At 41.8% G+C, this 14,709-nt stretch overlaps 1 protein-coding gene across 1 annotated transcript in view; it reads right to left on the bottom strand.

The window, feature by feature from the left end:
- Positions 1-8,263: 8,263 nt before the first annotated feature.
- Positions 8,264-14,709, bottom strand: part of LOC144509177 (putative acyl-CoA dehydrogenase 6) — a 64,773-nt gene continuing 58,327 nt past the window's right edge. Inside the window, exons 8-9 of the mRNA XM_078237613.1 lie at positions 12,010-12,160; positions 8,264-9,686 (exon numbers count right to left, since the gene is read on the bottom strand). Coding sequence (XP_078093739.1) covers positions 9,593-9,686; positions 12,010-12,160 — 245 coding nt within the window. The 3' untranslated portion in view covers positions 8,264-9,592. The remainder of the gene's footprint in view (positions 9,687-12,009; positions 12,161-14,709) is intronic.

Below are 14,709 nucleotides of genomic sequence, written 5' to 3'. Positions count from 1 at the left end.
CCCGGGCAGCAGCCGCGTTCCAAATGCAGCGCCGCTCGCGCCCCTCCCCCGGGGACCAGCCGGCGCTTGCAGAGCAACTCAGCCTCTGTCATGATCCCCAACCCCGGCATCATTTTTACAGCTAAAACTACAGATCCCAGAGCTCACGACCAGCCGCTTCAGCCAACGTCATCACGTTGGCCCTATTTGATTTATTATTGTCACATATAACTGGCATATAGTGAAATGTATTGTTTCTTGTGCACTGTACACTCAAAACATACCGTTCATAGAGTACAGATGGGGAGAAGGAAAGGAGAAGGTGCAGAATGTAGTGTTATCGTCGTAGCTAGAAACTTAGAAACCCTACAGCACAGAAAGAGGCCATTCGGCCCGTCGAGTCTGCACCGACCACAATACCACCCAGGCCCTACCCCCATATCCCTACATATTTACCCACTAATCCCTCTAATCTACGCATCCCGGGACACTAAGGGCAATTTTAGCATAGCCAATCAACCATCTTTGGACTGTGGGAGGAAACCGGAGCACCCGGAGGAAACCCACGCAGACACGAGGAGAATGTGCAAACTCCACACAGACAGTGACCCAAGCCAGGAGTCGAACCAGGTCCCTGGAGCTGTGAGGCAGCAGTGCTAACCACAGTGCTACCGTGCCACCCAGCTAGGGTGTAGAGAAAGATCGGCTTAATATTTGGTAGGTCCATTCAAAAGACTGATGGCAGCAGGGAATAAGCTGATCTAGAGTTGGTTGGTACGTGATCTGACTTTTGTATCTTTTTCCCGATGGAAGAAGGTGGAAGAGAAAATGTCCGGGGTGCGTGGGGTCCTTGATTATGCTGGCTACTTTCCCAAGGCAGCAGGAAGTGTTGACAGAGTCAATGGATGGGAGGCTACGGGGCTTCTCTGGACTGTGTTAAAAGTATATTTACATTTGTAGGAGGGAAAAAAATGCCAGTGTATGGGGAGAAAGTGAGGGTGAGACAATGGGCTGAATGGCCCTGTTCTATGTTGTAATCATTCCACAATGCCGTTGTCTGAATGAGAATGTTTTGGAGAGATGCACCCCACTGTTTACACTGCCATTAAAGTTTCAAATGTAATGGACAAATGTTTCAGGAAGATAGTTATAGAATATTACAATGAAGCAGTGATGAAAGTTCTGATGAGTGGTCACAGCCTTAACTCTCTTTTTCTCTGCTGCCAAATTCACTGAATATTTCCAGCCTCTCCTCTAATTATTTCAGATTTCTAGCATTTGCAGTACTTTGCTTTTTGTAGAGATTAGTACCCATGACTCTGATCTATCAGGTCAGTCATTGGGAGACTAGAGTATGTGGAATAATAAGTATCAAATGAATCCAGTGGAGTAAAAGGTGATAGGGCTTATTGCAAGTAAAATAGGAATATGTTGAAGCAAGTTAAAAAGTTGAGAAGGGGGGTCACAGAAACTGAGAAAACAAAACATTGCTGCAGAGATACATCCTAACAGTGAAATATAATCAGTGGGTGTAATTCTCTCATCCTGCCTGTGGTGGGTTGGGCGGTGGGCGGGAGCAGAGAATCTAGCAGGAACCAAAAAATCAAAAACTTGGTTGCAATTCTCCCAGTGGCAGATTAATGGTGGGTTGGACTTCCCATTGACTGTGGCACGAATGCCATTTGCATCTCATAAAAACAGCTCATTAAAACAGCTGTCCACCTGTGTCCTGACAGGCCTTCCAAACTTGCGTCATGCCAATGTGAAGTTATGTTGGTCTAAAACCCAATTGATAAAGAAAGGCATACACAAGGCGATCCTCAGTTTGCAAAAGACTTTGAGCTGAGTGCAGCAAAGCCATTCTGCCATAGTGCTTCATTGCTCCTGATGCACTGTTCCAACTGGTTCTTGCCATCCATCTCTATGCTGAGCTGATCTTCATGGACTCTCCTTTGTCAGAATCAGATTAGTACTGCACGTGGGGTTGGGGTGTCTCCTTTCCCTGTTGCCAAACACCAATGTCTGTCAGGACAGCACTGTGCTGTGTGGGACTGATGCAGCCACCAGGTGGACCACAAAGGTCCACAGTTCACCCAGGAGTTGAGGAGAGGGAGGCTGAAGACAAAGGGGTGGGGAAGGGGGGCAATGTGGAAGAATAGCTGTGCAAGGGGGTGGGGGGAGTTAGGGTGAGAGCTCACAATGGGCAGGCAGAGGGGCATGAGATGGATGAAGAAGATGAACAATGGAAGGCAGAGGGAAGATTGAGGGAGGGAAGCTGGACGCCAACAAGGCTGCATGTAAAGCTCACAAACATGGGAGTCAAAGGGATACCACATCATTTATTGGAAGGTGATGCTGAAAGTTCAAGATGTAAGAACATAAGAAATAGGAGCAGGAGTAGGCCATCTAGCCCCTCGAGCCTGCCCTGCCATTCAATAAGATCATGGCTGATCTGAAGTGGATCAGTTCCACTCACCCGCCTGATCTCTATAACCCCTAATTCCCTTACCGATCAGGAATCCATCTATCCGTGATTTAAACATATTCAACGAGGTAGCCTCCACCACTTCAGTGGGCAGAGAATTCCAGAGATTCACCACCCTCTGAGAGAAGAAGTTCCTCCTCAACTCTGTCCTAAACTGACCCCCCCTTTATTTTGAGGCTGTGCCCTCTAGTTCTAGTTTCCTTTCTAAGTGGAAAGAATCTCTCCATCTCTACCCTATCCAGCCCCTTCATTATCTTATAGGTCTCTATGAGATCCCCCCTCAACCTTCTAAATTCCAACTAATACAAACCCAATCTGCTCAGTCTCTCCTCATAATCAACACCCCTCATCTCTGGTATCAACCTGGTGAACCTTCTCTGCACTCCCTCCAAGGCCAATATATCCTTCCGCAAATAAGGGGACCAATACTGCACACAGTATTCCAGCTGCGGCCTCACCAATGCCCTGTACAGATGCAGCAAGACATCTCTGCTTTTATATTCTATCCCCCTTGCGATATAGGCCAACATCCCATTTGCCTTCTTGATCACCTGTTGCACCTGCAGACTCGGTTTTTGCGTCTCATGCACAAGGACCCCCAGGTTCCTTTGCACAGTAGCATGTTGTGATTTTTTTCCATTTAGATAATAATCCAATTTGCTATTATTTCTTCCAAAGTGAATAACCTTGCATTTGTTAACGTTATACTCCATCTGCCAGATCCTTGCCCACTCACTCAGCCTGTCCAAATCTCTCTGCAGACCTTCTACGCCCTCCACACGATTCACTTTTCCACTAATCTTTGTGTTGTCTGCAAACTTTGTTACCCTACACTCAGTCCCCTCCTCCAGATCGTCGATATAAATGGTAAATAATTGAGGCCCAAGTACCGATCCCTGCGGCACGCCACTAGTTACCATCCGCCAACCAGAAAAGCACCCATTTATTCCGACTCTCTGCTTCCTGTCGGATAGCCAATCCCCAAACCATGCTAACACCCTACCCCCAACTCCGTGTGACCCAATCTTCTTCAGCAACCTTTTGTGAGGCACCTTATCAAACACCTTTTGGAAATCCAAAAACACCGCATCCACCGGTTCCCCTCCGTCAACCACACTAGTCACATCTTCATAAAAATCCAACAAGTTCGTCAAGCACGACTTTCCCCTCATGAATCCATGCTGTGATTAGAGGTTCAAGTGGGGCATGGGTGTTTGCATGTGATCGGCTTGGTGGGAGCGTAGTTGAATGAACAAACTTCTTAAGGCGACGAGCCTTTTCCCTCTGGGTTGATGACACCCTGCATGGTGTGGTGAAGACAGGTTGGCTGGATAGAGTGAGAGTCTGCAGGACTGGTGTTTAAATATGGCACCCTGGAACTTCAAACCCACCAGCTGCCAGCCCACCAGAAAATTCAGAGAACTTGCCTGTGCATAATTAAAGAGGTGCCAACGCAGAATCTGGTATGGGTTGCTGTCACTCTGGCCAGCAGGAAAGGTGCTAACTGAGTCACCCATCATGACACTTGGTCTCAAAAACTGAGAATTCTGCCCAACATGTCAAAGTGAGAGGATCAGAGAGGTCAGCTTCCATGTGAAACTGACTATGGATGGCTTTCCCAAAGGACTACCAAAGCCCGGGAAATTCCCTTTCCACAGACCAAGGTGTGAGACTCAAGCCTCCCAGCCCCAGAGCACAAGTCTGTACACTGTTGGCTATACTCACAAAATTGGGTCATAATTTGTTTCAACCTCAGTTACTTTTTCCTAAACAACAGAGGGAATGGAATTGTATATTTTCCTTAACTGCATTTACCAAATGGTCAGAATTTACTGTAAGTGGAGAAGAATGTCACCCAGAATACTAGAATTTGTCAATACATTTTCCATGCACTTTTTCATGGAAAGTTTCAAGTGGGGCAACAGCCTCGAAAAGGAACTGGAGACCAGTGTGAACAGGACAAACAACTTTGTCTCCTTCACCAGATTAACAAATCATTAATGGACAATACGGAGTCTGAATACTGAATTAGAAGCAAGTTAAACTAGTGACTTCAATATAAAATAGGGTAGAAGGTGAAATAAATAGTGTGGTTTTGTTTAATCAACTTGAAATTGCATAGGGGTTTTAAGTTTTCAAAAAAATAATTTTTTAAAAGTAACTTGCTGAACATTCTTAAAGGGGGAGGGTGAGCAGCCAGAGGTTGTTGTACATATTGGTACCAACAACATAGGTAGGAAAGGTGAAGTGTGAATATAGAGAGTTAGGCAGAAGGCTAAAGTGCAGGACCTCGAAGGTAGTCATTTCTGGACTACTACCGATGCCACGTGCTGGTGAGAGTAGGAATAGGAAGATTAATGCCTGGCTTGAGAGCTGGCGCAGGGGGCTGGGATTTAGATTTTTGGAACATTGGGATCACTTCTGGGGAAAGGGTGACCTGTTCAAGAGGGACAGGTTACACCTGAACTTGAGGGAGACTAATTTCCTGGTGGGGAGATTTGCTTGGGCCACTCAGGAGGGTTTAAACTAGTTTGGCAGGGGGGGGGTGGGACCCAAAGCAATAGAGAGACAGAAGGTTGAGGACAGAAGTTAAAGGGAGCACATTAAATAGCAAAGGCTGTGTCAGTAATCCGAGTACTTGACAGATCAGGCAAAAGCAAGACAGAGAGCAAGGGAAGTCCAGATTAAACTGTATTTATTTCAATGCAAGAGGCCTGACAGGCAAGGTAGATGAACTCAGGGAATGGATGGGTACATGGGACTGGGATATTATAGCAATTACTGAAACATGGCTAAGGGAAGGACAGGACTGGCAGCTCAATGTTCCAGGGTATAGATGTTGTAGGAAAGATAGAACAGGAGGTACGAGATGGGGAAGTTGCACTTTTGATTAGGGAAAACATCCCTAACAGCAGTACTGAAGGGGGATATATTTGAGGGTTCGCCCACTGAGTCTATATGGGTAGAACTGAGAAATAAAGAGGGAGAAATCACTTAGGGTTGTACTCTAGGCCCCCAAATAGTCAGCCGGAAATTGAGAAGCAAATATGTAAGGAGATTACAGATAGCTCCAAGAAAAGTAGGGTGGTAATAGTAGGGGATTTTAACTTTCCCAACTTTGACTGGGACAGCCATAGTATTAGAGGGTTGGATGGAGAGAAATTTGTTGAGTGTGTTCAGAAGGAATTTCTCATTCAGTATGTGGATGGCCCAACTAGAGAGGGGGCAAAACTTGACCTCCTCTTGGGAAATAAGGAAGGGCAGGTAACAGAAGTGTTAGTGAAGGATCACTTTGGGACCAGTGACCATAATTCCATTAGTTTTAAGATAGCTATGGAGAATGATACGTCTGGCCCAAAAGTTAAAATTCTAAATTGGGGCAAGGCCAATTTTGATTGTATCAGGCAGGAACTTTCAACAGTTAATTAGGAGAGTCTGTGGGAAGGCAAAGGGATGTCTGGTAAGTGGGAGGCTTTCAAAAGTGTCTTAACCAGGGTTCAGGGTAAGCACATTCCTCTTAAGAGTTTAGGGCAAGGCTGGCAGAAGTAAGGAACCCTGGATGACTCGGGATATTGAGGCCCTGGTCAAGAAGAAGGAGGGGCACATGACATGCATAGGCAGCTGGGATTAAGTGGATCCCTTGAAGAGTATAGAAAATGTAGGAGTAGAGTTAAGAGAGTAATCAGAAAGGGATACGAGATTGTTTTGGCAGATAAGGCAAAGGAGAATCCAAAGAGCTTCTACGAATACATAAAGGGCAAAAGAGTAACTAGGGAGAGAATAGGGCCTCTTAAGGATCAGCAAGGTGATCTATGTGCGGATCCACATGAGATGGGTGAGATCCTAAATGAATATTTCTCATCAGTATTTACTGTTGAGAAAAGCATGGATGTTAGGGAACTTGGGGAAATAGTGATGATTAAGAAGTGTACATATAACAGAGAAAGAGGTGCTGGAAGTCTTAACAGTGCATCAAGATAGATCAATCCCTGGAATTGATGAAGTGTCCCAGGACACTATGGGAGGCTAAGGAGGAAATTGCAGGTCCCCTAGCAGAGATATTTGAATCATCAATAGTCACAGGTGAGGTGCCTGAAGTTTGGAGGATGGCAAACGTTGTGCCTTTGTTTAAAAAGGGCTGCAGGGAAAAGCCTGGGAACTACAAGCCAGTAAGCCTCACATCCGTAGTGGGTAAGTTGTTAGAAGGTGTTTTGAGAGACAGGACCTACAGGCATTTAGAAACACAAGGACTGATTAGGGACAGTCAGCATGGCTTTGAGAGTGGAAAATCATGTCTCACAAATTTGATAGAGTTTTTTGAAGGGGTAACCAAGAAGGTAGATGAGGGCAGTGCAGTTGATGCTGTCAACATTGACTTTAGCAAGGCCTTGACAAGGTACCGCATAGTACGTGTTGCATGAGGTTAAATCTCATGGGATCCAGGGTGAGGTAACCAAATGGATACAAAATTGGCTTGATGACAGAAGCCAGAGGATGGTTGTGGAAGGTTGTTTTTCAAACTGGAGGACTGACCAGCAGTGTGCCTCAGGGATCAGTGCTGGGTCCACTGTTATTTGTCTTTTATGTTAATGATTTGGGTGAGAATTTAAGGGGCATGGTTAGTAAGTTTGCAGATGACACCAAAATTGGTGGCATAGTGGACAGTGAAGAAGGTTAACTAGGATTGCAACAGGATCTTGATCAATTGGGCCAGTTGGCTGACGAATGGCAGATGGGAGTTTAATTTAGATAAACGTGAGGTGATGCATGTCAGTTGATTGAACCAGGGCAGGACTTACTCAGTTAGTTAGGGAGTTGAGGAGAGTTATAGAACAAAGAGATCTAGGGATACAGGTATATAGCTCCTTGAAAGTGGAGTCACAGGTGGACAGAATGGTGAAGAAGGCATTTAGCATGCTTGGTTTCATTGGTCAGAACATTGGATACAGGAGTTGGGAAGTCCTAGAAACATAGAAGAAACATAGAAAAACTACAGCACAAAACAGGCCCTTCAGCCCCACAAGTTGTGCTGAACATATCCCTACCTTCTAGGCCTACCTATAACCCTCCATCCTAATAGAAACATAGAAAAACTATTGAAGACATTGGTAAGGCCACACTTGGAATATTGTGTACTTCTGGTCACCCTGTTACAGAAAGGATATTATTAAACTAGAAAGAGTGCAGAAAAGCTTTACTAGGATGCTACCGGGACTTGATGGTTTGAATTGTAAGGAGAGGCTGGCTAGACTGGGACTTTTTTCTCTGGAGCATAGGAGGCTGAGGGGTGATCTTATCGAGGTCTATAAAATAATGAGGGGCATAGATCAGCTAGATAGTCAATATCTTTTCCCAAAGGTAGGGGAGTCTAAAACTAGAGGGCATTGGTTTAAGGTGAGGGGAGAGATACAAAAGGATCCAGAGGGGCAATTTTTCCACACAGAGGGTGGTGAGTATCTGGAGATAGTAATAGAGGCAGGTACAATTTTGTCTTTTAAAAAGCGTTTAGACAGTTACATGAGTAAGATATAGAGAGATATGGGCCAAATGCAGCCAATTGGGACGACCTTAGGGGTTAAAAAAAAGGGGCGACATGGACAAGTTGAGCCGAAGGGCTTGTTTCCATGCTGTAAACCTCTATGACTCTAACTGAGCTCAAAACAAAAAATAATCTCATTATTCCTATCGGTTTTTTACTTGTCGCAAAAGTGAGATTACACACTTCAGTATTTTAAATTAATATCTTCCTTTATGTTTATTTGCTGCTTGAAAATAAAGAAAGAAGCAAACGCTACTGAATAATACCAAAGATTGAGATTTGTTTATTGCTATCTAACACCAGGGAAGAGTAGGGTCAGGAATAATGTAAACCAGATTAGATTGTACATATATTTATCATGTTTTATGGTTGGATGATTCACTTTTACAATTTTTGAACGTGAACATATCATGGTGATCAACTAGTAAATGTTTACATATAACAAAATTATGAGACACACCAATCAACATTACATACTATTATATCGTGTAAAGATATATACTAAGGCATTAAAGTAGTAATCCAAATTATTAATAGTACAAGCAATCAAAAGTGCTGATTACAATCCCTCCAAAACATTTGCTTGCACTGCTCCCAAAAACTGTTTTACCAGTGATTTCATAGGTTTAACTTTAGCAATATTCTTCCCAGTCATTATCTCGCCCAGTCATTGGAATTCCATTTAATGGGAGATCTCAATAGAACTTTGGCAATTAAATTCGAGTCAAAAATTCAGGATGTTAATATCTGAACAGTAGGTTTCAGAAAAATCTGGCGTGAGAGAAAACTGGTTTAAAAGTCTAAGGTGAGTATTTTCTGTTAAAGGTTTTTTCCACAGCTTTCCTTTAGCAGCTTGAAGCTTGTGCCACTTCTAGCTTCACACAGCTCCACAATACTAAACAACCATCCCTATTCAGCCACATCACATTCTTTGTGTCGCGAAATTACTCTATTCACTTCCATAGCCATCTGAGTTTTGGCCTGGCTTTGTAGCTGCATGGCCCAGTAGCAGATCTTTCCCCAAGGTTGGAAGACACAGGATTGAGTCTCAGGATGTTTTAAGCTGCTTCAATTGACTAAACTGAAGGTAATCAGGCTGGTAGAAGTCCAGGCTCCCTTGAACACATATATATCACAGAGTTTAAATGGAAGGAGACCTGAAACGAGGCATGTCTATGAGATTACAAAATCCCATATATTTTATAATTAGTAAAGTATGATCACATAGCTTTAACGGCACATAGGGACAGTAAGATAAATAGTAAGGGATGGGTATGAGTATGTTGAACAGAGAATAGTCCCAGTCTTTTCACCTCTTCAGATGCGATGTTAGCTCAGATAAATCCGTATTAAAATAATCATTCATCATTAAACTTCCAAAATACCTCTATGCTTTTAAACAAGTTATAGATTATTTTATGTCATCTGACAATAAGGTTTCTCCAAGACAAAATAATTATAACATAGAAAGGTAGTAGATATCCACAAAGGTAGATATGTTTCTGTATGTTACCATTTTCCAATTAAATCAAAAGCAATTAATGCAATGGAACATTGTTTTCTTGTCCCTGTTTTTTTATTTGAATCCGTCATTTCTTTCCAGGAAGAGTCCCCATGTACTTGCATATGATGGATAGCATCACTTCATCCGCACCTCCTCCTATTGACATCAACCTCATATCCCTCAAGGATAAAATAAGAAAACAGAATCATTCATTGACCTCAGAGAGAGATACAAATGCTAACATTTAATTGTATGTGGCTAATTGCATGCCACAATGCTCAGCAATGTTTCAAGAATGTGTTATGATCTCTGTAGAGACCAATAAATCTTTTAAAAAAGAAAGTAAACCCCACAATACCAACAAAAAGAAAACTGCTGGATAAGATTTTCTTTTTTAAAAAACTTTTATAATAACAAACCAGAATCAACACAATTCCAATATCAATAGGTGAAGGATATTTCAAATAAAAAAGTAAATTTCACTTTAAATTGTCAATACAACAAAGATATGCCTCCTGTAGTTACAAGCACTCACATTACTTCCCAAACAAATGTGGGACCACATGCAGTCTTACAGTCCTTCCAACTCAGCATTCATTTTGTAGGGTCTCTCACTTCCCTTCCATTTGTTCTAGCCCTCGAGTCACATCCACCAGCAACCACATTCATCCACAGTTCCTGGGCACAGTTATCACCGTCAAGGCACATGTCTGTGGACACTGTCTTGACAGAACTGATGACACAGAATCCCGAGACTCTTCTCTGTTCCCTTTATACAGTGTGGTGAATTCTGGTACCACTTCAACAGCAGCAGTGGGTATTTTCCAATCCATAATCTCTCACTCTTCCTGTCTTCAGTGTTCTGTCCTTTTCAGCAGTCACTGCTTGATTACGAGAGCTCTAATGCAGCCAAACAGAAAGATGTTCCATTTGGAGAGAGCCTGGCCTATTTTCTCTTTGCACCAATTCTTAGTATTCTGAACTGCCAAACAGGAAAAACTAACCAAAATTCAACTTGGCTGCAAACAGCTATTTACCCTTTGCTTCTTAGCTGGTCATATCCATGGCAACCACAGGTCGCATGGGCATTCCTTGGAAACTAATGATGCCACAATCAGGAAACCAATTAACCCTCTTTCAAAATACTTCCCAGCACATTTTGCTCTTAAAAGATCACAAAAAAATTACAGGCTTTTCCCAGTGTATGGATCATGACAAGTGTCTTATAGCCAGTATCATGATTGATTTTTTTAAAGATATATGAACATAGGTGCAAAGTCAAAGGAACTCACTAATAATAGAATCAATTTCTGATAGTTCGATTAAAATAAATTAACAGGTCAGCTTATATTCTTTAAAGTACATTAGTTTTTTAAAAATGGAATTTTGCTTCTTGGTAAAAAGTTACCAAGAAAAGAACAGCATTTAAGGGCAAGAAGGATATCAAACTCAACCTGAACCTTGAAGGAAAAATCCCTAATGCTCAATTTGTAAAAAATATTTCCTGTCATTTCTAACATTTCCTGTTTTAATAAATGATTGATGTTAACCTCTTTAGACTATATAGATGGTGCATTTTTAAATTTCATGCTATTTGATCAGAACACTGTCGAACATCACTGAAATCATACCAATAACTGCTTTTTCCTTCATTGCAAACCCTCCCCACCTATCCTCTCATTCTCAAGGCATTTAGTATTTCATCGGTATGTGTGACATACCAAAGGGTGTTGGCATCCTCTGGTACGTCATTCAAGTAGTTATTTCTCAATTGGCTATTATCATAAGTAATTCTTATGAATGACTCTAAGAAAGAAAATTAAGTCCAGTGGCACAAAACCAAACTATTCCTTTCTTGTTCCAATACTCGATACCCAAGGACTTAAAGCAAACAATACTGGATAGCAATCAAAAGTAGAAATTCTGACCGAATTTTCCTTCCTTAACACCAGGTATGCTGATGGCAGCTAAAGTTTTCTTAGTTCCATCTGAGATTTACAACAGCAACACAAAACAGTGGTCAAACATAGAACCTTCTAGGTTTGTGTGATTGACTCAATGAGATATCTGAACTTTACTAGATCGACTATTATCTTGCGTACATAAATTTGAGAAAGCACTGGTTTGTCTTTGGGTTTGTGCACTGGATCATCTGACCACAGTGATTATCTGTAAAGGAACCTATCCAAAGTTCTTTCCATAATGAAAGGAAAATTGGGTGGGTTCCTTGAGAAGTGTGAACTATGATGTTTGATCAATCACCGCACCTACATAGCCCAGTAAAATCTCCCCTTAAAACAATTCATAGCTAAATGATATAAAAACCTTACTTAACTTTATATAACTTCACAACCTATCAGTTACTGCTGAATATCTATTTTAACGGATTCCAGGTTTAATGGAGACCTTGAATAGCAATTGTTATGTGCTTCAATGAAAACACAAAGAAAAGATATCTGCAGTTAAACTCAGTATATGTACATATCCTCTAGTTTTACTTACCTGTACAGTCTGCTCACCAGTACCTCATTAGTAAAACCCATTCCTCCCCAGAACTGCAGACAGCTGTCAGCTACCTCACGAACCAGTCGGGCTGCCTTCAGTTTTGCCATTGAAGCTAATTTTGTTGTATCATTTCCTTGAATATACTGAGCTGAATGCAAAAGAGATAGATTTCAATTATAACTGAACTTAAAGTAAATCTTGTATGAACAATAAAGCCCGACACAAGTTAGAAGGCAGTACCATATTTTCCGGTAATGGAGTGGGGGGCTGGCAGTTAATGGTGAGGGTTTTGCAATGACAACACAAACTGCAATAATTGGTTCAATACTATCACCTCAAACCCTTGAAGTACTCCTGCCTTGGACAAACTCCAATGCGTGTTATTCTTTGTAACAAATTAATATCATAACATTGCTGATTGTTGAGACTGATAGTGATAGATAGGTCCCCAAGATCAAATTAATTGATTTGAAATATAGTGGTCATGCCAGGTAGCTGACAGGCAGCAATTTTGAGATTTATTGTAACACATTATATTAGGAAATATCTTAGTTTCCACATCAGAATCATGTATAAAAACAATTCAAACATCTTATCTTAATTGTGTGACAAACTTCAAAAACAAATCCTTTTTCCATTTTATATTCGAGAATGATCAAAAATGGCAAAATGATCAACATGAAAATGTTTACATTAAATATTAACAGGCTCTAAAAGCAACTATCCCAATCAATTGAGTTTAGATGTATGTGCAATAGAAGAATCCAAAATGTAAAATCTATAAAGTTACAATATCTTTATCATGTAAAATAACCTTATGCTCATAAACTATCACCAGCACAAGATCAAAAGAAATAAGAGTAGGAGTAGGTCAATTTGGCATTCAAAACTATTCATCGTTCTAAATGATATTGACCGATCTTCTACCTCAAATCAACTACCTGCACTATTCTCATATCCCTTCATTCCTCTGATCCAAAAATCCATTGATTTCTGTCTTGAATATGATTGATAACTCAGTATTCACAGTCCTCTGGGGTACAGAATTCTAAAGATTCACAATTGTAAAGACATTTCCACTCATTTTAGTCCTAAATGGTTGACCCCTTATTCTGAGACTGTGATCCCATGTCCTAGATGCCCCAGCTAGCAGAAGCCAACTCCAAGCATCTACCCTGTCAAGCCTCTTAAGAATTTTATAGTTTTCAATGAGATTACGTTGAATTTTTCTAAACTCTAAAAAACAAAGAATTAACTCAATCTCTCCTTTGGACAATCCTCTCATCTTCTATGGTCTTCAATTATTAATAATAAAGTTCCATCATTCTCTTTAAGCAACAATTACAACTTTTTATAAACCAGTAGTTTTAACAGAAGCAACAGCATTATGACAAAATAACATCAATATCGATTTACACAAAGAAACAAACTTTTAAAAAATGAATTTACGGGAAGTGGGCATTGCTGGCTAGGCCAGCATTTAGTGCCCAGCAGAAGGTGGTAGTGAGCTGCCTCCTTGAACTACAGTCCACGAGGTGTAGATACACCCACAGTGCAGTTAGGGAGGGAATTCAAGGACTTTGACTCAGCAACAGTGAAGGAACAACAATATATTTCCAAGTCAGGATGGTGAGTGATTTTTCGGGGAACCTCCAGGTGGTGGTGTTCCCAGGTATCTACTGCTCCTGTCCTTCTAGATGGTAGTGTTCATAGGTTTAGAAGATGCTGCCTAAGGAACCTTGATGAGTTCCTGCAGCGTATCTTGTAGATGGTACACACAGTTGCCACTGTTTGTCAGTGGTGGAAGGGTTGAATGTTAGTAGAAGGGATTACAATCAAGGAGGCTGCTTTGATCTGGACAGTGTCGAGCTTCTTGACTGTTGTTGGAGCTGCACTCATCCATGTAAGAGAGTATTCCATCACGCTCCTGCTTTGTGCCTTGTAAATGTGAACAGGCTTTGGGGAGTCGAGAGGTGGGTTATTCACCATAGGATTCCTAACCTTTGACTTGCTCTCATAGCAAAATTGTTTATATGGCTAGTCCAGTTCAGTTTCTGGTCAATGGTAATCCTCAATAGGGGTTGATAGTAGAGGATTCAGCAATGATAATGCTATTGACTACCAAGGGGCGATGGTTAGATCCTCTGTTGTTGAAGACGCCACTTGCCAGCCCAAGCCTGGATATTGTCCAGGTCCTGCTGCATTTAGACATGGACGCTTCAGTATCAGAGGAGTCGTGAATAGTGTTGAATATTATGCAGTCATTAGCAAACCTCCCCCCTTCTGACCTTATGATAGAAGGGAAGTCTTTGATGAAGCAGCTAAGGAACTCCTGCAGTGATGTCCTGGAGCTGAGATGATTGACCTCCAATCACCACAATCCCGTCTTCTCTTGTGCTCAGTATGACTCCAACCAGCACAGGGTTTTCCTTCTGCTTCTCATTGATTCCAGTTTTGCCAGAGATCTTTGGTGCCATACTCAGTCAAATGCTGGCTTAATGTCAAGGACAGTCACTCTCACCTCACCTCTGGAGTTCAGCTCTTTTGTCAATGTTTGAACCAAGGCTGTATTGACGTCAGGAGCTGAGTGGCGGAACCGAAACTAAGAGTCCGTGAGTAGGTTAATGGTGGGTAAGTGCCGCTTGATGGCACTTTAGTAATCGAGAATAGACTGGTGGGCTGCTAATTGGCTGGACT

This window comes from Mustelus asterias, chromosome 2 (genome assembly GCF_964213995.1).
Source record: "Mustelus asterias chromosome 2, sMusAst1.hap1.1, whole genome shotgun sequence".
Lineage (NCBI taxonomy): Eukaryota > Metazoa > Chordata > Chondrichthyes > Carcharhiniformes > Triakidae > Mustelus > Mustelus asterias.
Note: the sequence above shows the minus strand (reverse complement) of the source record. Positions and strands in the feature narration are given on the sequence as shown.